Raw genomic sequence first — 26,701 nt, forward strand, 5'->3', positions numbered from 1 at the left:
CTTCCGTTGACCTATATAGCTCAACAGAACCTACCGATCACATCCCCCAACACCAACCTAAAAAACCACTTCCCTTACACCTACATACATCTACAACAGCTCCCAATCACATAAATTACGATCGAACAAAGATAATAATAAACAAGTGGTACTCGAGGCTGCGCCCCCCCCTCCCCCCTCCCCCCCACCACCACCAGAGAGCACCACAAACAAAAACAAGACTAAACTCCGCGCCGTAATGACGTCACACACCACAACACGCTTACGTCACGGGTCAAAGCAGACGAGTAAGATCGGAGGTTTCTGTTGACCCTCCTGAACTATTGAAATTTTTCGATCTGAAACATTTACATTAGTTAACATACTGCTTTCAACATTTAAAATTTTTTGATCTAAACTACTAAAGTTCTGTTCCATTTTTTCCACTACGGTCTTCTGTTCAGCTCTAACATCATTAACATTTTTCTTCTGATTCACAGACTCAGCAGTAAATTCTTTTTCCAAACAATAAATTTATTTTGTAAGGCATGGACTTTTTCAATCACACTTTTTAATCTCTCTGACAACCCAGTTTACTAAGTTGGTGTATTTGGTATTGTACACTGTCCATTTTACTATTGTTTCCAGTTCATATTTCCGGTAACTGATTTTATATTTATGTATTTATTTACATGTCAAGTTCTGTAGGACCAAATCGAGGAGCAAATCTCCAAAGTCATGGAACATGTCAGTACACGAAATTACAATGTAAAAGTAATAGCAGATAAAAATAAAATGTTTAAGAACATGAAAAAAGTTAATCCATAAGTTTAAGTAAATGCATTGACTGCCCTAAATTTTCTATTGTTATCTGTCTTCATTTCCTCTAATTTTACCAAAATCAACTGCATAATATCAGTTATTACTGTTTATTTGCTAACTATGATTTTACTTGGTTCAAACATGTCCTGGCTCGGTCCCACAGCTTTCATTTCTTCATTACTACTACCCTCCTCTCTATTCATTTTGTTAGCAATCACACGAGTCCACAGAAAAGAAAGAATTAATTTCACAAATAGATTGTACTTATCTTTTCTTTTTGATTTCCCTCGTCATAGTTGTAAAGTCCTCTTTCAATTGATCCAGTCCATAACTGTTGACTGTATCTTGTCACTGTTGATACGAATTTGCTGGGCAGCTCTCGGTTTCTTTTTTCGCATGATTGGAATTTCATATAAACTCAACTGACACAGATCACTGTCCTTTCTTCTTCTTCTGTGACAGACAAAACTTCATTATCAGTCAACTGACCATGGATGATGCCACAATTGTAATCTTACCCTCCCTCACGTCACCAGTTGATTTTCGTTCTTCTAAATTATTGATTCATTTCATCAGCTTCGAGAGGAGTAAGATGTCAAATAAAGTTTTTTACTTTTCTTGTTGCTGGCTGCAATTTGTCATGAGGCTGAAATTTTTTAACTTTATAGGTTCCAGATGGTATGATAAATATTAACTAGGCCTCCTGTGTAATTTCTGTTTGCACTTGTTTTTATTATGTCATATTCTTCTATACCACACTGTCTTTACAATCTCCATTTCCATAAAACAAAAAATTACATTTTTATTGCCAAAATTAAAAACACTACTACTGACTAATTCTGTGGTACTAACAATATTCCAAAGAGTTTACAAAACAAAAAGAGTTTACAAACTTTCTCGGCAAAAGAAGAATCTTCACCAAGTTATATCATCATATTATAAATGAGTCCAGAAATAAATTTAATAAATATCGTCAGATTGTGCAATTAATCATAGGATTTTTAAGCATGCCAAATATTTTGTAATTTCAAATGTTTCTAAAAGAAGAAGAATTTTACCTTTACATACAGTGTTAATACATATTGATTGTAATAAAGTAATTTCTTTTTATACATTTTAGCCTGAAATATAATACATCATATACAAAAGTCATGTGACATTCATTTAGTTAAACAGCTGAGATAACGTTCACCTGTACAAGATTCAAAAATATTTCTGGCATTTTCTATTTCTGTTAAAGAAAGGTAATGCTAGAGGATGGTGTCCCTTTACAAGAGTCATCAATGAAAGGAAGTTGATTCACATTTGTTATATTAACATGTATTCCTTATTCATTTTCTCAATTTAAGAATCTGTAATGTTCTCTTGGACTGTTGGTGAAAGTGAATAGATGATGTAGCATTATGTGTACATCACGTTTCAGTGCACTAACATAGGTTGTTTTTCAAGTGCTGTGAGTACAGACTTCATCTAAACTGCGTCAAAATCTATGAAGCCAAATAAAGTGCAAAGTCAGACTCTTTACTCTGTTCTATAATTTTATTTATGATTTGCAAATAGTCCATTATGCTGTATCCGCCTCTCATTTTTTAAATAACTGTAGGTTATATTGTAATTAAACTTAACAGTGAACAAAATATTTCTTTTGTTGGGGGCAAATATATAAACAGAAGCAATGTTCTATGTTTGCAACCTGCTTTTTTGTGACGTATTGCCTGTTGGCTTTCATATGGGGACCTTAAGCCAACATTTGTTTAGTGATTTTTCCAATGCTTCACCAGCATGAATGACAGACGTTGTTAAAGATTTACCCTCCATTACTGATGATGGATGCACCTGACATGCCAACATCTGAGGGCTTTTCCCAGGTCATTACCACTATGATTGTCCATTTGTTACCAGTGATGGCCATTCACTGCAGCATGTAAATTCTTGAGGCCTTCTTCTTTCTTGTTAAAACTGTTGTCAAACTTATGAATTCCAATAGCTTCCCAGAACAAATGGACATTGTAACTCTGCTAAACAGCAAGAGTCTGTATGTCGACGAATTTTATTCTTTGGTTGGCACCACTCAGTGTGTGCTCTGCCATGGTTGATATTTTCACCTGTTATGTCCTACTGTGCTATTCATATTCAATTATTGTACGAGGGTAATCCCAAAAGTAAGGTCTCCTATTTTTTTTATAAGTACATAGACTGTTTATTTCTACAATGGTTTACATCAGTTTACAGCTTGAACATTTAGCTATTTTTCAACATAATCACCATTTCTGTCACTGTATTTTTGTAGACACTGTGGCAGTTTTTGTATGCCCATGTCATACCAGCTCGTCGCCATGCTGTTCAGAAAGTTGTGAACCTCTTCTTTCATCTCGTCGTCGGAGCTGAATTGCTTTCCGGCCAAATATTCTTTTAATCTAGGGAACAGGTGATAGTCACTGGGCACCACGTCAGGAGTATAGGGTGGGTGGGTGATTATATTCCACTGAAACTGTTGCAGGAAAGCAACGGTTTGCCGAGCGATGTGCGGGCAAGCATTGTCATGGCCTTGCTCAACATTCCTCTTCTCCGGTTCTGAATTACCCGTTTGAGTTTTTTCAGAGTCTCACAGTACCTGTCAGCGTTAATTGTGGTCCCAGCGATTCAGTTCCAATGACAAGGTGAAAGAAGATGTTTGTAACTTTCTGAACAGCATGGCAGCTATCTGGTATGACATGGGCATACAAAAACTGCCACAGCATCTACAAAAATGCATCGACGGAAATGGTGATTATGTCAAAAAATAGCTAAATGTTCAAGCTGTAAAATGATGTAAACCATTGTAGAAATAAACAGGTCTATGTCGTTATAAAAAAAATAGGAGACCTTACTGTTGGGGTTACCCTCGTAACATTCATGGAACATCTGTTCATTCAAACATTGATTTTTCCACATGTACATGGTACATGATGTACTTCCAACATTGCAAGTGGGTTTCTCTTATCCTTAGCTGATCTGAGGCACTCTCTGATCTTCTTTTTCGGTTTGTGTATAGCTTTTACAAAGTGTTTGTGAAATATATGGTCAATTCTATCTGTCATTTCTTTTTTAAAAGTATTATTATTAAGTATTTCACAAAGCAATGATAAATTTCACAGATGTCATGTGCACTTTTTTGTCCATTTCTTTTATGCAAAAATGTAAAACTATTTGACAAGAAAAAATTGAGTAGTGTCAATATTGAAGTTGCTAAGCAAACATAATTTGAGTGTTTTCTAATGACACAAACATTTCTGAGATAAGTGTTTGACCTTTCAAGAAATGGACCCCCTTTAATTTTTTCTCTCTTTTTAAGAAATTTTCATACCTTTGGTCATACCTTTTTCCTCATGTTTTCTTTGTTGAAAAGACAACTTTTAGCATGAGTGTTAAATTCTTATTTGTCATGCTTTCTTATTTGCCCCTTGATACCATGAGTATTTTGCAATAATTTGAAAATCATGTTATTATTTTTAAAAAATTATACTGATAGTGTTGATCACAGTTGTGCCATGAAATAAATTGCAACATTATATGAGACGGAGAACAGGTGCACAATGTTACAGTTTTGTTTCAAACAGAAGTGTTTTGAAGGAGAACATTTTATAAATAGTTTTTAGAATTTATCTCATTTAGCAGTTCTTAAAAACAAATGTAACTATGCATTTTAGCTCAGATGTTATTTAGTTATTGAAACATACTGTAAATATTGAAATAACATATAGAAACCACAACGTAAAACAAGAATAAAAAACCATATGTATTGTTGGTTAAGAGTTCTCAGGCTTCCTGCCAGGTGGCGATGTCTTCAAACTGCGAGGTTCCAACGAGTGACATACTCATCATCTTCTGGCGAAGTGCCGAGACTTTGCGGATGCTGGTCCCTTTATACCTGCGGCGTGCCCCCCACCACCTGGCCACGGGAGGCTGGGTCCAGAGGAGCTGGCGGGCGGGCTGGAGGGGGAAGTGGGTGCGCCGTTCTTGTCTCCATCAGAGCATTCTGGTCGCGTCTCGTGAGCTGGACGGTTCTTGGTGCGTTCCTGGCATATTGCGGCTAATGCTGGATTCCAGGTTGCACTCAGTTGATAACCTTCGTTCCTGTTCACAAGATTCTCATGGACCCGTATTTCTATTGATTCTTTAATGGCACTGTCCGAACAGCTCCCGGCTCAGCCGAGCACCCTGGTGTTCTCGAAATCAAAGATGTGGTTTTGTTTGGTGCTATGTTCAGCTATAGCAGATTTCTCTATCTGTCCAAGTCGGACATGCCTGGTGTGTTCCTCGCGGGGGGGAGATGCTCTGCAGCTTCAAGCTGCTGCAGAAAGAACGCAACAGGAAAGCCAAATTGCTCAGCTCATTGCTTTCCTCCAACATTGCCGAGACAAGAACATCTTGCCACAATTTGCGGAATTAAGACATCCTGTGAAAATGAAGAAAACCGAACATATTTTACGGCAAGCAGGAATGGCCATTGTCAGGGAACGCATTCACTACACACGGTAAGAACTGGACAAGAATGCACGCATCCTGATCGCATGTCACCTGAAAATGGCAGAAGCATTACTGGCACACACTTGGGAGTGGGTTGACTGCAGCTCTCACGCTGACAGTGATGTGCAGAAACGGCATGTTGCCACAAAACAGATCGACAAATTCGACAGACTCTCTGGAGCTCAGTCGACCCAGAGGGTGGCAAATAGCACCAGAGCTATTGTAAATTTGACAGATAAGGTGCTAGATGCAGCCACAACCTCTGTCCTCACGAAAGGGTTGAACTTTGCACCTGTACCAAGGACCATACCGAAATGGGACATCATCAGCAGCGTAGAGGAAGCAATCCGGGGCCTACCCAAGGAGGAAGCTGAGCAGATCCAAAGGGAAACCTGCAGGATCATCGACAAGTCACGACTCCCGAAAGCCAACATTACTGCACCGGAGCGAGAGGCTATCCGCGTACTGAGGGATGATGCTGATATCATGGTCCTCCCAGCAGACAAGGGAAATGCGACGGTGCTGATTCGCACAGTCGACTACCAACAGAAAATCTGCTCTCTGCTGCAAGACCCAGCCTACAGGAAACTCAACAAGGACCCTACATCAGCGATGACCAGGAAAACCGTGGCGCTACTGAAGGACTCAGATCTACCAGAGGCAGTGCAGAAACGGCTGTGTCCCAGAGGGCCAATGACACCGCGCCTATATGGATTGCCCAAGATTCACAAAGATGGGGTGCCTCTACGGCCGATTCTGGGCACTATTAACTCACACAGTTATGGACTGGCCAAATACCTGGTGGCACTATTAAAACCGCTGGGACACTGCAGTCATCACGTGAAAAACTCTGCAGATTTCGTAAGAATACTGAAGGACATCCGAATACAGAGAGTTGATCTACTCGTGAGCTTTGACATCACCTACTTGTTCATGAAAGTACCTCTACAAGACGCCTTGGCACTCCTTAATCAGCACTTCAAGCCTGAAACAGTGAAACTCTTTGAATATGCACTTACGACCACCTACTTCAAGTGCAATGGAGAGCATTATGAACAAGTGTATGGAGTGGCCATGGGATCTCCCCTTGCTCCAGGGATTGCGAATCTTTATATGGAACACTTTGAGGAGGTGGCACTACAAACTGCTCACTGTAAACCCAGGCACTTCTCCCGCTATGTGGACGACACTTTCATGATTTGGCAGCATGGCAGGCAGGCACTGGAGGAGTTTATGGACCACCTAAATGGCATACATGAGAATATCACCTTCACGATGGAAGTAGAAGAGACTGGCTGTATTCCATTCCTGGACATACTGATCAGGAAGAAACGAATGGTACGCTGGGCCATTCAGTGTATAGAAAGCAGACACACACAGACCTGTACCTCCATGTAACCAGCTGCCACCACCTGGCGCAATGCCAGTCAGTACTGACCATGTAGGTACATAGGGTGTGCATCATTTGTGACAAAGAAAGCCTCTCAGACAAATTACACCACCTAAGAGAGGTATTTCGGAAAAACGGGTACAGTGAAACACAGATTGGTAGGGCCTTCAAGAGAAGACAGGCTGACAAATTTCAGGAAGAGGAAGAGGAAGTTAACAAGAGACTCGCCTTTCTTCCATATTTGGGGCCCTTATCAGCCAAAATCGGTAGGCTACTGAGTAAATCAAACATAAATACCGTCTTCCGAACACCGCCAAAGACGAAAGAGCTGCTGGGCTCAGCTAAAGACCCACTCAAACTCAACACACCTGGTATATACAGCATTGCCTGCGAATGTGGTGTACATCACATTGGACAAACGCAGCGCTGCATCTCGAAAAGATGTGAGGAACACATCAGGCATGTCCGACTTGGACAGATAGAGAAATCTGCAATAGCTGAACATAGCATCAAAGAAAACCACACCTTTGATTTCGAGAACACCAGGATGCTGTGCCGAGCCAGGAGCTACTGGGACAGCGTCATTAAAGAATCAATAGAAATACGGGTCCACGAGAATCTTGTGAAGAGGGACGAAGGTTATCAACTGAGCGCGGCCTGGAATCCAGCATTAGCCGCAATACGCCAGGATTGCACCAAGAACCGTCCAGCTCACGAGATGTGACCAGAATGCTCTGACGGAGACACGAACGGTGCACCCGTTTCCCCCTCCAGCCCACCCGCTGGCTCCTCTGGACCCAGCCTCCCGTGGCCAGGTGGTGGGGGGGGGGGGGGGGCACACCGCAGGTACAAAGGGACCGGCATTCGCAAAGTATTGGCTTTTCGCCAGAAGATGATGAGTATGTCACTCATTGAAACGTCGTAGTTTGAAGACACCACCACCCGGCTGGAAGCTGGTCGTGCGGTAGCGTTCTCGCTTCCCGCACCCGGGTTCGATTCCCGCCGGTGTCAGGGATTTTCTCTGCCTCATGATGACTGGGTGTTGTGTGATGTCCTTAGGTTAGTTAGGTTTAAGTAGTTCTAAGTTCTAGGGGACTGATGACCGTAGATGTTAAGTCCCATAGTGCTCAGAGCCATTTGAACCATTTGAACCGGCTGGAAGCCCGATAACTCTTTGCCAGCTTTATACGCCGGGAAAGCATACATTCACATATGTATTGTATTCATACACTTAAATTTGTAAAGGAATGATGTACTTTTATAATAATGCTTTTATTATTTACTGCAGCATGTGATGCCTACTGCATAGTGAAAAGTGAAGGCAAGAAAGCAAAGACACACATGGAAAAAAATTCCTTGAATCCCACATGGAATTCTACTTTTGTCTTCTATCGCAGCTCTGTTGATGAACCTGTAATAATCAAGGTAATTCTGTGTTGTAAGCATCTCAATTGAAAACAAGCTGAATACATTGTACAAATGCTATAAAGAATGCTGTTGAATGGTGACTACACACATATACACTTGCTATAATGAATGGTGCATTGAAGTGCCAAAACTGGTAGCTTCACAATAAATAAGATCATAAGGATGACTGTAGGCATTTCATTTTCTTACAATAATGAATGCCTGTGCTCATACAAACATACAAAAAGATGCCTTTAATATCCACACAGCTCTTCTGCTGTGACATACTCAGCCACTTGTTTCCTGCTTGTCCCACTTCCACCAACAGCATGCATTCCTATAGTTGACTGATGCCTACAAGATTGGGGGAAAGGCACACTTTGAAATCATTCACAGAAGCCTCTGGTAAAATTGGTAGTCTACTGCACCAGAAAAAATGTGTGAAAATACTGAGTGTTCACATTTTCATTAGATAACTGTAATTGTTACAGTGTTTTAAGGACAGTTTTTTTCCACTATTAATTTTGAGTTATAGATACAATTTTTGGTATATAGGTGTATCTAGCCCTGAGATGTACAGTTCACAAAAACTGCATGACATTTAGTTTGTGTTCATAAGGCTCTACACTGTTCTCACTACAAAGATGACTGTAGTCGGCACAACATTAGCATGAAGCAAATATTCAGTCAGTTGTGTAGTATTATTTATTGTAATACTTTCTGTTGCACTGATATTTCACTTCAAAGCATCAAGTCCACAAATGCTCATGTCTCCTGAAAACTGCCCCAGTGCAAGTGATTGTCAACCACAGGTCGCAGCACACATACTCAGAAGTTGATTATATAATGTAACTGGAGGGATTAAAAAAAATCTATCACCAGTGACAGCAGGAGAACACACACATAAATGTATTCAAATTTACAAACTTTTTGGGGCCAGTGGCTCATTCTTCTGGCAGCAGGGTTGAAGGGGAAGGGAGAGGGGTGAAGGAAAAGGACTGGTGAGGTTTAGGAAATGGGGATAATTTGGAAAAGTTGCCGAGAACCCAAGGTCATGGGAGACACACTTGATGGGATGAGAGGGAAAAATTAGCTGTTGGGGACTGCACAGGACAAGATTTGAACACTTGAGAGCTTAAAGGTGGAAGATAAAATGCCACACTTAAATGTGTGAAAGGAGGGGAGCATTTTAATTACCACTGAAGCTGAGTAAGAATAAAATATACAGTTTCAGTAGTTCTGTCTATAAGTAGATAGTGGTAATAGTGAATTCTCAACCATACCATCAGAGCAACATAATAGTTTGGACACCTGCCATTCACAAGTATGAAGATAGGTGAAAACTAGAAAATTTCAATTACAGTTAATGAAATTTCACGTAGTAACTTACCTGCTCCATATAATGAGATACTCAACTTTGATATCCTCAGGGTTTGTTGCTCCAGAAAGTCTCAGCATTCGATGTTGCTGATGTACTAATTTTTAAATAAAACAGAAAGTATGTCACTTTTCTTGTCTTATATTGTGACTAATTAGCATTTACATTGGTGGAATATACATTTCTCATCTGACAGCCTCCAGTCTCTCTCACTGCCTCTTTCTCACTCTAACTGCTCCCGTGGCTCATGCACCACTTCCTTTTATATAAATCTAAACAATTGAATAAGAATATAATAGAGGGAAACATTCCACGTGGGAAAAATATATCTAAAAAGAAAGATGATGAAACTTACCAAACAAAAGCGCTGGCAGGTCGATAGACACACAAGCAAACACAAACATACACACAAAATTCTAGCTTTCGCAACCAATGGTTGCCTCGTCAGGAAAGAGGGAAGGAGAAGGAAAGACAAAAGGATATGGGTTTTAAGGGAGAGGATAAGGAGTCATTCCAATCCCGGGAGCGGAAAGACTTACCTTAGGGGGAAAAAAGGACAGGTATACACTCGCACACACACACATATCCATCCACACATACACAGACACAAGCAGACATGTCTGCTTGTGTCTGTGTATGTGTGGATGGATATGTGTGTGTGTGCGAGTGTATACCTGTCCTTTTTTCCCCCTAAGGTAAGTCTTTCCGCTCCCGGGATTGGAATGACTCCTTACCCTCTCCCTTAAAACCCATATCCTTTTGTCTTTCCTTCTCCTTCCCTCTTTCCTGACGAGGCAACCATTGGTTGCGAAAGCTAGAATTTTGTGTGTATGTTTGTGTTTGCTTGTGTGTCTATCGACCTGCCAGCGCTTTTGTTTGGTAAGTTTCATCATCTTTCTTTTTAGATATAAACAATTGAATACATTGTTAAATGTAAGATTTACAAAATAACAATTAAAAGTCATTAGATGATTTTAGTTAGTTACATCAAAAAATGGGCCACATATTGCCCTACATGAACCGATATTCAGTTTGGGAAAGTTTGCTTAATTTCATGTACCATTTCAATTATTTTTACAATACAACAATTTAAATTACATTTTAGTTAATTATAAACAAATCACTTTGAAAAAGTATTGTTAAGAGTATTTCAGTTTGCACTCAAGCAGAGCTATCATTTTAAATAATCATAATGAATAAACATCATAGATTTTCAGAAATCAGACAGAAGTAACTTTTCAGGAATATGTGGTGCAACATGACTGCACAGTTCATAGCATGAAATTCCAGAATTGGATTATTAACAAATGGTTTGCTCCCCTTAACTGCTAATAGAAATTGGTAGCATTTTAGTGTGAACTTTAATCTGAGATAGTAAGCTCATTTGTACTAATTTTTTAAATGGCAGTTTACTGTTGGCACTGGGTATAGACATAACAGTATAAAGTCCAGAAAGATAAAATTTTGAGCCAAATTGACCACTTCAGAGAATGTTGAAAGGAATTTCAGATAGGGATGGGAAGGTAGGCCCATTTCAAATATAAGGTAATATGCAAGACAGATATTACTGCCAAAACATTGTGCACCAGTTAATAAGAGCAGAAAGCTAAGTACAGTGTATGCGATAGAAGTGGGTGGGGGGGGGGGGGGGGCATCGCAGGGAAAATGGACAGGTCAGAAAATGAAAGATATAGAAAAGTCAGTGGGTATGAAGAAAGGAATTGTTACTTAGAAGAAATGCTGAGATCAAAGAAATTGAGGTAAATTAAGACCAGGTGGGTGGTGAGAACCGAGGACATGTTGTAATACCAGTTCCCACATGTTGAATTCAAGAGAAACCAGTGTCTGGGGGAATAATACCAATGGCATATTTGGTGAAACAGGCACTGAAGTCACAACTGTTATGTTGTAGATCATTCTCTATGACTGGATATTGTGTGTAGCCACTGCACACCGTCTGCCTATCCCCATTCACCCTAATGGATTGTATTGTGACTCATGCTGAAATTACATATACAGGTATTCACGTAAAATAAATTTAACTTTCTATTGGACAGCAGCGGTCTCCCCTAGTGACTCCATACCTAGAGAACTTTTCTTACAATAATCTTGTAACCAAGATGGCTGCCGAGTGAGATCACAAGTTTTTTTCTTCGTCCACTAAAATAACTTATTTAAGAGGAAATAGTGTCAAATTTAAATTTTCTTTGTTTTGTATACTTGCTGTAGTGTCCATTCGTGTCACAAAACTGAATATTAACATCCCAGCAGTGCTTTGTTCTTGAAGCTGAAGTCCCGATAATCATGACATAACCCAAAATTTTGCGTGGCATAAACACGGAAAATTGTATTCAAGTTTTCTTGATAGTGTAAAATTTGTTTAAAAAAGACATCGACTAGTTTCATCAGTGTCTATTGTCACAATAAAAGTGTAATTAAATGCTTCTAAATCATATTTATGTATTGCTTACTAGTTAGATAGATGTGATCTAGGCCTAAATTTTCTGAATTATAAATGTTTAAAAACCTGACCAAACACACCTGATAACATAAATTCTCTAAAAGCAAATTAATTCCAAATTCATTCTTCTGTCATTGTATCCCTAAATCAGCACAAAAACAACAACCATCACACATAAAACCTTTGTGTCGTTTTTTGTTTACACACAGCCAATCTTGCGTCCTTGACAAATTTAAAACATTCTTTAAACTTAATTATTCTTTCGAAACTGACCACGAGTGAAAAATGTGGGAGCTGTTGTAGAGTAGTAAGTAGAGGGATTTGTTGCCAATCTTGTAGGAAATATTTACACTGGAGGGGATGTAGTGGGGAGAACGTTAGGAGAACAGTAGAGGCTCTCTCCTGGAACAGCAGAGAGTATGTGATAGGAACATTTTGGTTGGGGAACAGGAAAGGAAAATCTGTGCCCTTCAGGCACAGCTGGAGGGAGCAAAGAAGGAACTCATAAGGATCAAGGGAGATAGGGAGGAGGAGGGTGGTTGGGAACTGGCAGATGGTAGGAGGATAGGAAGAAAGAGAACGCAATCTGACAGTTTTATCATCAACACCAAAAACAGGTATCTACCACTGCCAGAGTTAAGTGGAGAAGACCCTCAGGTGGAACGAGCAGCAGGAAATGTGCAGCACACTTCAATCAAGGCCAAGAACCCTAGGAGTATACAAAGTCTTAGGAAGGAGAAAATGCTGCTGCTAGGTAGTAGCCATGGGTGAGGTGTAGGCCCTCAGTTACAGGAAAGTTTAGGAGAAGCGTACGAGGCCACCAATACCTTCAAGCCAAATGCAGGGCTAAGTCATGTGATAGAGGACCTAGGGTCTTTATGTAAGGACTTTACAAAAAGAGGACCGTGTAGTGATAGTGGGTGGGGCGGAAAACAGTTTGGACAGGGATGGGACATATGACATAGGTGGTGACCTGGACAAGATAGCTTCCCTGACTCATGGCACCAATGTACACTTTGTTGAGCTGTTCTGGTGTCATGATCGACCACACCTTGATGGAGCTGTGAGGCGAATCAATGTGGGGTTAGGGATGGCTCTGAGGACAGCCAACTTTGCTCATGTTTCTCTGGTGCCCGTAGGGACTATCAACACACGGGGTTTCACTAGGCATCACCTACACCTAAACAGGACTGGGAAAGGAAGATTAGTACAGCTGATTCATGAAAGTATAGGGGGTGGATCTTGGGCAACACATTGTCAAATACCTGTTGTAAGAGGTAGGAAAAGTAGGTGTTTTTAGGATGAATCCAGACTCCCTGCCTAGAGAGTATCTCCAGCACTTTAAAAAATACTGAAACAATCACTCACAAGACAGATTTTAACACCTCAAATATCACATATACCAGATCTCACAAAGAAAAACAAATCATTGGAAAGAGTAACGTGGGGCATTTCACAGTCTTAACAATCCTCCATCAAAACATGCAATCAATAAAAAATAAAATACAACTATTAGAAGTTGAGCTCCAATCTTTGAACTGCACAGTAGTTTGTATTACTGAGCACTGGTGTAGAGACACAGAAATCCAACATGCAGCATTATCACTGTATGAAAAGGCAAACTCTTTATGCAGAACTACTTCAAGGGGTGGAGGATCATGCATTTATATCAGCAAAGGAACACAGTTCAAATCAAGACATGATCTTAGTACAGTAAGTGAAGACAAACACTTTGAAATATCATCTATTGAATTAACATAGCATGATATCACCAAGAAATTAATCATTTTGTGTGTGTATAGTTAACAGAAGTTCTAGATATAGTCTCAAGTACAAAGGTCAACATAATTCTGTGTGGGGACATTAACATCAACACTAATATCATAAATGAATCCAGCAGCACCTTCACAAACATCCTTCAAAGTTTTGGCATGTCCCTATTGGTCAATAGTGCAACAAGGCTTACTACAATGACTGCATCAGTAATTGTCCATGTGGCCACAAATATGGACAGGGAAAAATGTGATGTAGCTGTAAAAGATCCCGGACTATCATACCATCTCTGTCAAATAACAACAGTAAAATCAGGCATCGAATCATTCCATAAACTACAAGCCTACAAATGACATCTATAAGAAATCAAAATAAAAGATTTTTCAAAAGAACTAGAAACACAAAGATGGGATGAAGTGTATAAGGAAACCAATGTGAATATGAAATTCTCTAAATTTTCCACATTGTTTAAGTTGAACTTTGAAAAGGCATTTCCAAAAGTATGCATGTCTGTATCAACATCTCACAAATACAGATGGATAACAGCAGGTATTAAGAAGTCTTCCCAAACACTTAAACACCTCAGTTCCATGAAAAAGATTTGCAATGATCCATAATTCTTAAATTTCTATCATAGATACAAAAAGAGCTATAGGAAGGTGCTGATTGCTCCAAAAAAGTCATTTAATGACAAAATAATATATAAAGCAGAGAATAACAGCAAATCAGTCTGGGATGTCATAAAAACGGAAATGGGGAGAGGTAAGGTAATAAAATGATCCACAACACTTAGCAAACTATGTAAACCAGCATTTTTCAAGTATTGCAGAGAAGTTACAGCAAAAGTTCCCCCAAACAAATATAATACCTGTAAATAATGTTGCACTAAATACAATGATGTTACTTCCAACCACAGAGAATGAAGTCAATAAAACTGTTCAAAAACTACAAAATAAAAAGTCAGTAGCTTAGATAAAGTACCAGTGTGTGTACTGAAACAATGCATAGTGGTTACACAAGGCCCCTTAACAAATATAATAAATGAATCCTTCACATAAGGGACATTTCCAGAGCAGTTAAAACAGGCAAGAGTTGTACTATTGCTTAAGAAAGGTAATGCAGAAGACATAGAAAATTAACAGCCCATTTCTCTGCTGTCAGCATTCTCTAAAATAATAGAAGCAATTATGAAAGACAGATTAATCAATTACCTAAATAAATACAATCTTTTAAGCGCATCACAATTTGATTTCCGAAGTGGCAAAATACGGAGGCAGCCATAATAGAATTCACAAAAGTTGTACTTGATGCTCTTGATAAAGATGAGTGTGTCACAGGCATATTTTTGCATCTTTCTAAGGCGTCTGATACAGTCGACTGCAAGATTCTATTAAATAAATTAGAAGCATTAGGAATAAGAGACCCCCCCCCCCCCCCCATGGACCATGGACCTTGCCGTTGGTGGGGAGGCTTGCATGCCTCAGCGATACAGATAGCCATACTGTAGGGGCAACCACAACAGAGGGGTATCTGTTGAGAGGCCAGACAAACTTGTGGTTCCTGAAGAGGGGCAGCAGTCTTTTCAGTAGTTGCAGGGGCAACCGTCTGGATGATTGACTGATCTGGCCTTGTAACACTAACCAAAACAGCCTTACTGTGCTGGTACTGCGAACGGCTGAAACCAAGGGGAAACTACAGCCTTAATTTTTCCCGAGGTCTTGCAGCTTTACTGTATAGTTAAATGATGATGGTGTCCTCTTGGGTAAAATAGTCCCCCATTCAGATCTCCAGGCGGGGACTACTCAGGATGACGTTGTTATCAGGAGAAAGAAAACTGGCATTTTACGGGTCGGAGCATGGAGTGTCAGATCCCTAAATTGGGCAGGTAGGTTAGAAAATTTAAAAAGGGAAATGGATAGGTTAAAGTTAGTTATAGTGGGAATTAGTGAAGTTCGGTGGCAGGAGGAACAAGACTTCTGGTCAGGTGAATACAGGGTTATAAATACAAAATCAAATAGGGGTAATGCAGGAGTAGGTTTAATAATAAATAAAAATATAGGAGTGTGGGTAAGCTACTATGAACACCATACTGAACGCATTATTATGGCCAAGATAAATATGAAGCCCACGCCTACCACAGTAGTTCAAGTTTACATGCCAACTAGCTCCGCAGATGACGAAGAGATTGATGAAATGTATGATGAGATAAAAGAAATTATTCAGATAGGAAGGGAGATGAAAATTTGATAGTCATGGGTGAATGGAATTTGATAGTAGGAAAAGGAAGAGAAGGAAACGTAGTGGGTGAATATGGAATGGAGGTAAGGAATGAAAGAGGAAGCCGCCTGCTAGAAATTTGCACAGATCATAACTTAATCATAGCTAACTCTTGGTTCAGGAATCATGAAAGAAGCCTGGAGATACCGGAAGGTTTCAGATAGATTATATAATGGTAAGACAGAGATTTAGGAACCAGATTTTAAATTGTAAGACATTTCCAGGAACAGATGTGGACTCTGACAACAATCTATTGGTTGTGAACTGTAGATTAAAACTGAAAAAAGGTGGGTATTTAAGGAGATGGGACCTGGATAAATTGACAGAACCAGAGGTTGTAGAGAGTTTTGGGGAGAGCATTAGGGAATGATTGAAAGGAAAGGGGGAAAGAAATACAGTAGAAGAAGAATGGGTAGTCTTGAGAGATGGAACAGTGAAGGCAGCGGAGAATCAAGTAGGTAAAAATGCGAGGGCTAATAGAAATTCTTGGATAACAGAAGAGATGTTGACTTTAACTGAGGAAAGGAGAAAATACAAAAATGCAGTAAATGAAGCATGCAAAAAGGAATATAAACATCTCAAAAATGAGATCGACAGGAAGTGCAAAATGGCTAAGCAAGGATTGCTAGAGGACAAATGTAAGGATGTAGAGGTGTATATCACTAGGGGTAAGACAGATACTGCCTACAGGAAAATTAGAGAGACCTTTGGAGAAAAGAGAACCATTTGCATGAATATCAAGAGCTCAGATGGAAACCCAGTTCTAAGCAAAGAAGGGAAAGCAGAAAAGTGGAAGGAGTATATAGAGGGTCTGTACAAGGGCGATGTTCTTGAGGACAATATTATGGAAATGGAAGAGGATGTGGATGAAGATGAAATGGGAGATGTGCTACTGCGTGAAGGGTTTGACAGAGCACTGAAAGACCTAAGTTGAAACAAGGCCCCGGAAGTAGACAACATTCCATTAGAACTACTGACAGCCTTAGGAGAGCCAGCCCTGACAAAACTCTACCATCTGGTGAGCAAGATGTATGAGACAGGCGAAATACCCTCAGACTTCAAGAAGAATATAATAATTCCAATCCCAAAGAAAGCAGGTGTTGACAGATGTGAAAATTACCGAACTATCAGTTTAATAAACCATGGCTGCAAAATACTAACATGAATTCTTTACAGACAAATGAAAAAACTGGTAGAAGCTGACCTCGGGGAATCAGTTTGGATTCACTAGAAATGTTGGAACACGTGTGGCAATACTGACCCTACGACTTATCTTAGAAAATATATTAAGGAAAGGCAAACGTACGTTTCTAGCATTTGTACACTTAGAGAAAGCTTTTGACAACGTTGACTGGAATACTCTCTTTCAAATTCTGAAGGTGGCAGGAGTGAAAGGCTATTTACAATTTATACAGAAACCAGATAGCAGTTATAAGAGTTGAGAGGCATGAAAGGGAAACGGTGGTTGGGAAGGGAGTGAGACAGGGCTGTAGCCTATCTCCAATGTTATTCAATCTGTATATTGAGCAAGCAGTAAAGGAAACAAAAGGAAAATTCGGAGTAGGAATTAAAATTCATGGAGAAGAAATAAAAACTTTGAGGTTCGCCGATGACATTGTAATTCTGTTAGAGATAGCAAAGGACCTGGAAGAGCAGCTGAACGGAATGGACAGTGTCTTGAAAGGATGATATAAGATGAACATCAACAAAAGCAAAACAAGGATAATGGAATGTAGTCAAATTAAATCGGGTGATGCTGAGGGAATTATATTAGGATATGAGACGCTTAAAGTAGTAAATGAGTTTTGCTATTTGGAGAGCAAAAAACTTATTATGGTCGAAGTAGAGAGGTTGTATAATGTAGACTGGCAATGGCAAGGAAAGTGTTTCTGAAGAAGAGAAATTTGTTAACATCGAGTATAGATTTAAGTGTCAAGAAGTCGTTTCTAAAAGTATGTGTATGGAGTGTAGCCATGTGTGGAAGTGAAACGTAGCGATAAATGGTTTAGACAAGAAGAGACTAGAAGCTTTCGAAATGTGGTGCTACAGAAGAATGCTGAAAATTAGATGGATAGATCACATAACTGATGAGGTGGTATTGAATAGAATTGGGGAGAAGAGAAATTTGTGGCACAACTTGACTAGAAGAAGGGATTGGTTGGTAGGACATATTCTGAGGCTTCAAGAGATTACCAATTTAGTATTGGACAGCAGCGTTGAGGGTAAAAATCATAGAGGGAAACCAAGAGATGAATACACTAAGCAGATTCAGAAGGATGTAGGTTGCGATAAGTACTGGGAGTTGAAGTAGCTTGCACAGGATAGAGTGGCATGGAGAGCTGCATCAAACCAGTGTCTGGACTGAAGACAACAACAACAAAAACAGGAATAAGAGGAGTAGCTAATGACTGGTTTCAATCATACCTAACGGATAGGGTACAAAGAGTAGAGATAACACATACACTCCTGGAAATTGAAATAAGAACACCGTGAATTCATTGTCCCAGGAAGGGGAAACTTTATTGACGCATTCCTGGGGTCAGATACATCACATGATCACACTGACAGAACCACAGGCACATAGACACAGGCAACAGAGCATGCACAATGTCGGCACTAGTACAGTGTATATCCACCTTTCGCAGCAATGCAGGCTGCTATTCTCCCATGGAGACGATCGTAGAGATGCTGGATGTAGTCCTGTGGAACGGCTTGCCATGCCATTTCCACCTGGCGCCTCAGTTGGACCAGCGTTCGTGCTGGACGTGCAGACCGCGTGAGACGACGCTTCATCCAGTCCCAAACATGCTCAATGGGGACAGATCCGGAGATCTTGCTGGCCAGGGTAGTTGACTTACACCTTCTAGAGCACGTTGGGTGGCACGGGATACATGCGGACGTGCATTGTCCTGTTGGAACAGCAAGTTCCCTTGCCGGTCTAGGAATGGTAGAACGATGGGTTCGATGACGGTTTGGATGTACCGTGCACTATTCAGTGTCCCCTCGACGATCACCAGTGGTGTACGGCCAGTGTAGGAGATCGCTCCCCACACCATGATGCCGGGTGTTGGCCCTGTGTGCCTCGGTCGTATGCAGTCCTGATTGTGGCGCTCACCTGCACGGCGCCAAACACGCATACGACCATCATTGGCACCAAGGCAGAAGCGACTCTCATCGCTGAAGACGACACGTCTCCATTCGTCCCTCCATTCACGCCTGTCGCGACACCACTGGAGGCGGGCTGCACGATGTTTGGGCGTGAGCGGAAGACGGCCTAACGGTGTGCGGGACCGTAGCCCAGCTTCATGGAGACGGTTGCGAATGGTCCTCGCCGATACCCCAGGAGCAACAGTGTCCTTAATTTGCTGGGAAGTGGCGGTGCGGTCCCCTACGGCACTGCGTAGGATCCTACGGTCTTGGCGTGCATCCGTGCGTCGCTGCGGTCCGGTCCCAGGTCGACGGGCGCGTGCACCTTCCGCCGACCACTGGCGACAACATCGATGTACTGTGGAGACCTCACGCCCAACATGTTGAGCAATTCGGCGGTACGTCCACCCGGCCTCCCGCATGCCCACTATACGCCCTCGCTCAAAGTCCGTCAACTGCACATACGGTTCACGTCCACGCTGTCGCGGCATGCTACCAGTGTTAAAGACTGCGATGGAGCTCCGTATGCCACGGCAAACTGGCTGACACTGACGGCGGCGGTGCACAAATGCTGCGCAGCTAGCGCCATTCGACGGCCAACACCGCGGTTCCTGGTGTGTCCGCTGTGCCGTGCGTGTGATCATTGCTTGTACAGCCCTCTCGCAGTGTCCGGAGCAAGTATGGTGGGTCTGACACATCGGTGTCAATGTGTTCTTTTTTCCATTTCCAGGAGTGTACTTCAAATAGATCTAAACATTTAGTAAAACACTTATCAGACCCATAATACATTAATATAGGAGTTCCGCAAAGTAGAATATTAGGACCAATACTATTCCTGATATACATCATGCACCTTTCCAGTAGTGTTACTCATGGTGAAAAAATTGTCTTCACTGATGTCAGCAATATTATGGTCACTGAGAAAACAAGAACTCCTTGCCGAGAAAGCAAATGAAACTCTCAAGGAAGTTCACGATTGGTCAATAAGCAATAAAGTGACATTGAACATAAAGAACACTAACGCCATGAATTTCAGTTTGAAGAGGAAAAATGACAATGTTGAATTAAATGTAGATGGCATCTCTATAGGCTATGTAACAAATGCAAAATTTCTAGGATTGAATATTGATTCTCAGTTGAAGTGGTGTGAACACACAAAGGTACTTGCAAACAGAATGTCATCAGTATGTTATGCTCTTAGAATCCTATCATCAGTGTGTAACATGCAGTGTCTGTTAGTTACATATTATTCATATGTACACTCAGTTCTTGGCTATGGCATTCTTTTTTGGGGATAAAATGCACAAAATATGAACACAGTTTTCAAACTCCAGAAGAGAGCGATAAGAAGAATAACCAAAAACACTAGTCAAGTTCATTGTAAAGATCTGTTCAAAACACTGGGGATTTTAACTGCTCCGTGTGAATACATTCACCAGTCAGTTTTACCCATCAAAAATAACATTGGTAATAACAGCACAAACAGATCTGTCCATGACCACGCAATAAGAGATAGACTCGCTTTACATTTACCAAGAAAAAATAAACATAAAACTCAAAACAGCATTTTCTACCAAGGAATAAAACTGTACAATAAATTACCAAAAGTGATTAAAGTAATTGCAAAAATACACTTATGTAAAAAGGCAGCTAAAAAGTATCTGTTATGCAATACATTTTATACATTGAAGGATTACTTAGCTAAAACATAGTAGGGGTTTGATAAAAAAATGTTATACAAATAAATAATTATAATTAATAATAATAATAATAATAATAATAATTATTATTATTATTATTATTATTATTATTATTATTATACAATATCCAACGTACCACATAACACCTTCACTTTATGTTTTTTTTCCTTTCTAGAAATACTTACCCCCGAGCTATGCATAGCACAATACTAACACCTCTTCCTCTTTCTGAGCTCAACATCTCTCTCATTATCGAGAGATGCTGACTCAGTTTATCAGGGTAGCAAATGGGAAGTTGCGGTACAGAAAATGGCCCAGAGATCACCAGTGTGTGTGTGTGTGTGTGTGTGTGTGTGTGTGTACAGTGAGTGAAGTGTTATGAACTAATGTGTGTATAGTGTGTGCAGTGACTGATAGTGAGATATGAGTGAACAGTGTGGCATTACATTATTTAATGAGTTATTTGTAAAAAAAGTATTGTATACCAGGAGTAAATCTAATGATTGTCTCTAACTAGATGTCTATAAATATATGTGTATACAAATTAGCCTATTTTAAATTGATCTAAATTTTTAAATACTTTGACATGTCCTATATCCTTGTAAAAATAGATCTACGGGTGAATAAAGCTGCTACTACTACTACTACTACTACTACTACTAAACTTCATCTATATTAAAATCAAAAATGTGTAAGAATTCAAATTTTGTCACTCAGTACACCAAATTGCTGTTTTATTGTGGCTTCATATTCTTCTGGAACATTCACACTATCATACTTCTCTAATCTAGTATCAGAACAGTAAGAAATGGTGTCTAATTGGAAAGTGAAACACATTATCTTCTTGGTGTGCCCACAGTCAGTTAGATCAAGACAAAATCAAATCATTGCATAGTTGTAGTTTATCACAGGACAGCCATCAGATAGAATTTAATGATTTAATAATATATTATGTAAAGATTCATTTATCAACACTCTAAAAACTGTTGAAAGGCTTTGCTTCTCCTTCTTGAGACAGAAAGAACTCCAACTTGTAAGTCTATCTATTAGAGTAGTAAATGCATTTAACTGTGTTGTTGTTACCCCTAATGGAAGATGTGCTTTGTCAGAACTCAAACATTTTCACTTTTTCAGTGTGACAAACTGATGCTCCAGTGTTCATCTTCAGGTCACTAGAGTAAAAGATAACAGAAATTCAGCAAAGTAAAAAAACCTGTTCATTTTGCACAGTTATTTACATACATCATAATACTTCTAGATTTTACTTTGTTTGAGTGTACATGTGCCAGATAGGTCCAATTTGAAATTCAAGCAGTTTATTGTTTGTATTGGTTTCTGATAATCTTTCAATAATTGAGTCAAGGCTGCTGTCTACCAATGATGTATTGTGTATTTTCGAACATTTATGAGTACAAAATAAAATTCATACTATATAATTAATTGTGCTCCTAAGAAATTTTTGGCAATGGTCTCCTCATTCAAAACCAATCATTCCCCTTGACAACATTGTTTATTTATTTGATACTAAGTGGAAAATTATGATAGTGACTCACTGAACAGAATGTTAGCAGTTTCTTAGACAAATAATAGTAAGACAGCATTGCTGGTCAGTACATACTTTCTAGAGAAATGTCGGTACTGCTGAGAGGCAGATATAAAAGTGCATACACTATCTTAGGTTTTGGAACTAATAGTTCCTGTCTTCAGAAGGATAAGAGGAATAAATTGAGGAAGGTTGAAAAGGAGGCCACATCACCCAATCTGTTGTGAAGATGAGGGGAGACAATGATGATGAATGTGTACAAACACCGGTTTTCAGTGTTTCTTTGCTTTTCTTCTTTTACTGTCATGTTGATGAAGAAAGTCACTATACAAATATTTGGCTTGATTGTGCTAAAATGCACCAAAACTCTAGTCACTAATAAAATGGTTCTTACATAACCTCAAAGTTGTAATGACTTTTGTTGTTAAAATTTAAATTTCTTAAGTTATGAACATAAAACTTCTTTTGTAATAGTTTGTAGGATATTCATAATGTGAAAAATAGGCAATGAAATATACAGCTTCATTCTGCATAAACTATTTTTATTCTGCTATATGAAATGCCTTTTGACACCTGTAATCTTGGACATACTTTTTTCTTTGGAGTATTTTAAACATGTATTAGACTGTTTTTTGTAAGATGTAATATGCAGCATTTCATTGGTGTAAACTTCACTGGCCTTCTTTTTCAGGTCTTCAATCATAACTCATGTTTACCAGATAACTTCATGGGACAAGTCAAGTTACCAGCCCCAGTGAATCAGCATCCAAGCCCTATTACTGTTGATTTAATGGGAAAAGGAAAGAATGAAGGACAACCAACAAAGGGCTCACTAATGCTTGAAATATTCACCAATGACAATTTAATGATGGTTTAATTGTGCCTTTCCATAGCTTAAAAGTGATGCTAATCCCTCTAATGACCAAAGATAACTGTGTGTGTGTGTGTGTGTGTGTGTGTGTGTGTGTGTGTGTGTGTGTGTGTGTGTATGTGTGTGTGTCTGAGAGAGAAAGAGTGTTGAGTTTATCTCCTATGCAAAACATTTCCCTTACAAATGCTTTTTAAGTGTGTAATGACTACAAAGCAAAATTCATTGTTATCAGTTAGCTGTAATTGTATCATCATAAGACAACTGTCTGTATTTCATATGCACAATCACAAAATGCTGTACCTCTCAATAAATATTTTTGAAAACTTTTCAACCACAATCATCTCCAGTATGACGATATTTCATACTTAGCTGAAGGGTTAATATAGTGGTAAGTCTAGTGGTAAATGCCCTTTTCACAACAGTAAAAAAACATGCAATTAATTGTTCAGAATATTCATGTTTACCAATATTTAGATAAGAAACTACTTCTGTCTGGTGTGTTTTCAGCCTATCACATTTTCATCTTACCATTCATCTGATTATGGTGAAAGTGCGTTCAAAAAATAACTGAATTTAGCTTGTTCAGCTGATATCAGTTCTCAATTCTTTGTGTTAATTACAATTTTTATGTACCTGTATCTGTAAAATTCCCTATTCTATATAGTTTTGAATGTGACTCACTGATATATCTGAAATAATGTACAAAGATAATGAAATTTATGACTCTATGTAGCTTAAAGGTTACTAGTATCCAAACTGTGGCTTTTGTTACAGTTAGTTTTAGAACTTGTGCAATATGCTTGGGAGGAAGATCTAAAAACTGATGTCAGTTTGTACAACTTATCTGATGAAGTTGAGAATTATATATACATGTTGCATTAATATATGGAAGGAAAATGTTATATATAGATATAAATAATTCTTGCCTCAAGTGTGTTATTGTAGTAACAGCACTTCTTTTAGGAGACTGAATATGTGTGTTGTTATTTTTCCCAGTAATTTTATTCCTGTTACTGAGCCTTCCTCAGTGTACAATAAGTCACATTAAAATGACAATCAGCAGACATTAGATATGGAAATAGTGATGTGAAAATTATAGAAATTTTATGTAAAAGGAATAAGATAATATAGAGGAAAAACATTGGTTTGCAATTGTGATAACTGTGTGTTCTAAAAAGTTGGACTAGCCAATGGAGATTTTGCATAAAGTAATGGAATTGAATAGCTAAACTTACTCTGTGGAAGAGAGAATCAGATATTAAAGTAATGAAATAATGAGTTTCATGTTGGGAAAAGAGTGGCCAGAGGATAGAAAACACCAACATAAACTGATGCAGAGGAGGAAGAGGAAGGGGGGATAACAGAAGAGCATTCTGAATAATAGGTAAGAAAAGACAATATAAAAAAGTGAAGTGAGATATTGCATGACAGTTCACTTTTGACACAAGGATACTGTCACATCTCCTATACAAAAACATTTACAAGCATCTTTTGATCTTGATGAGATTGTCTAAAACCATCATGCACCACAACTGTAAGAGAATAACATTGTGTAAGTCCTCTCCATAGTCTGTGTATGATGTCCTGCTACATGTTTAGCCACTACTCAATATTACTGCAGCGTATTTTACAGCCTCAAATGGATTGGACTCTGCCCAGTTCATCCCACTTCACACATTGTCATGTATACTGAAAGTGGAAAATAAACCTTAGAAAGTTGTGATTTTGTATGGTACCTACATTGGAGTATAATATTCATCCTCTGATTTATTGTGTGTGAAAAATGATTACACCCTAAAATTCTCTCATCTTATCATTCACTTAAAAAGTGGAGGCATTACCTCACGTCTAGATTTTTTATGGTTTTGTTTCTGTGCTCCATTCTCACTCTAGCTTCTTGCTTTTCCATTTTTCAGATATTGGCCTACCTTTATACTCTCACTCCCTGTCTCTCAAAGTAGCTAATTATCACTACATATTTTATTTATTTAGCATATGATGTGCAAAGTGCACAATAATATAAAATTAAGCATAAAAATTAAATTTATGACTGTGTATCTGTAGTAATTCACAGACCGAAGACTAAGTTCACAGTTAATCTGATCACTAGCATTGAAACTAAAAAGAAATGTTCTCTTGCCTTAGTGTGTTGTTAGATCATGTGATTAATGGTAGGAAATGATAGAGTGCTACTTACTGCAAAGAAGACATGTAAAGTTGCAGACAGGCCAAATTAAATTGTGTCTTTTAATTGTGCTTGTCTGCAACATAACATGTCTACTTTACAGTAAGTAGCAATCTGTCTTTTTCCTACATTGTTGATATTCTTACCTGAAGTTTCCATTGTTAGATCATACCATTGTCTGATATGTGCAGTCATTTGACACTAGTCCATTTCCTCAATTTAGTCACTGCCATTCATTCCATTTCTTTTTTTTTTTTTTTTTCATATTCTCTTAAGATACCACACTTTGTTGATCCTAAAGTTTTTCTTGAACAAATGTGAATATACTTACAAAGGTTTCTTTGCATTCCAAATTGTGTTCTTTATTAATGTCCCTAAACTTGTTTCCATGATAAATTTGCATATATTGAATTGGTGACGCAGATTTCAGTGAACCACTCCATTGGTATACAGTTCAGGTTTTTCTGATTTTTTTTATTACTATTGCACAGATAGTTTTGCTGGATGCTACAGATGTGGTGACAGTAGTACAGGTTCGAGTGCTGTAGAACAGTAAGCATGAAGTTGTGTCAATATTTGTTGATAACATCAACTTTAGAAACATGGAGCTTTCTTCACCACATTGATGTACCATATTCAGCCAGACTTGGACAAAATTCAGATTGAGCTGCTAGTTACTTTTGCAGTCATCCCACAAGTGGAAGCATACAGCCTCTTACTAATATTATTTCTGTAGCTTTGCAAGTATGTTTGGACACTACTTGTAAAAGAAGTGTGATTCCCAAGTAATTGGAAGTAAGATCGTGCTTGACATATAAATCATTCCAGTCCATTGGATGTTCCATAGTAACTTGGTTAGTATTCAGATGTAAACAAGAACCATCAGTTTTATTAGTCATTTGAATTAATCTCCATTTTAATAGACTGCTGTTTATTCAGCGAGATCTTTATTTGACAACTGTCTCAAGTTTTCAGTGACTAGGCCAAGTCATTTTCACAGTCACAAATTTTTGTGATATGTCTGGAAGCAATAATTTTTAGATCATCTGAACAAAGATGGGAGCAAACCTAAGAATGTTATTATTCAGCACTTTCCCGTTAGTAAATGTGATTATAAACTGAAAACCTATAGTGAAAAAATTGTTCAAAAGCTTCAAGAAGTTTAATAAAAATTCATAGTCAGGCTCAACATGTGATCTATAAAATTTATTCCTGTTCAGTTGGAGTATTTTCTATCAGTCTTCCAGTGAATCAGTTGA

General features: G+C 38.9%; 1 protein-coding gene across 2 annotated transcripts in view; it reads left to right on the forward strand.

Moving 5' to 3' along the window:
- Positions 1-25,666, forward strand: part of LOC124776412 (calpain-5-like) — a 300,262-nt gene extending 274,596 nt beyond the window's left edge. For both annotated transcript variants that reach the window (XM_047251400.1, XM_047251399.1), the window contains exons 13-14: positions 7,989-8,125; positions 23,078-25,666. In XM_047251400.1, the coding sequence (XP_047107356.1) occupies positions 7,989-8,125; positions 23,078-23,263 (323 nt within the window). In that variant the 3' untranslated portion in view covers positions 23,264-25,666. The remainder of the gene's footprint in view (positions 1-7,988; positions 8,126-23,077) is intronic.
- The last annotated feature ends 1,035 nt before the right edge of the window (positions 25,667-26,701 follow it).

This window comes from Schistocerca piceifrons, chromosome 2, assembly GCF_021461385.2.
Source record: "Schistocerca piceifrons isolate TAMUIC-IGC-003096 chromosome 2, iqSchPice1.1, whole genome shotgun sequence".
Lineage (NCBI taxonomy): Eukaryota > Metazoa > Arthropoda > Insecta > Orthoptera > Acrididae > Schistocerca > Schistocerca piceifrons.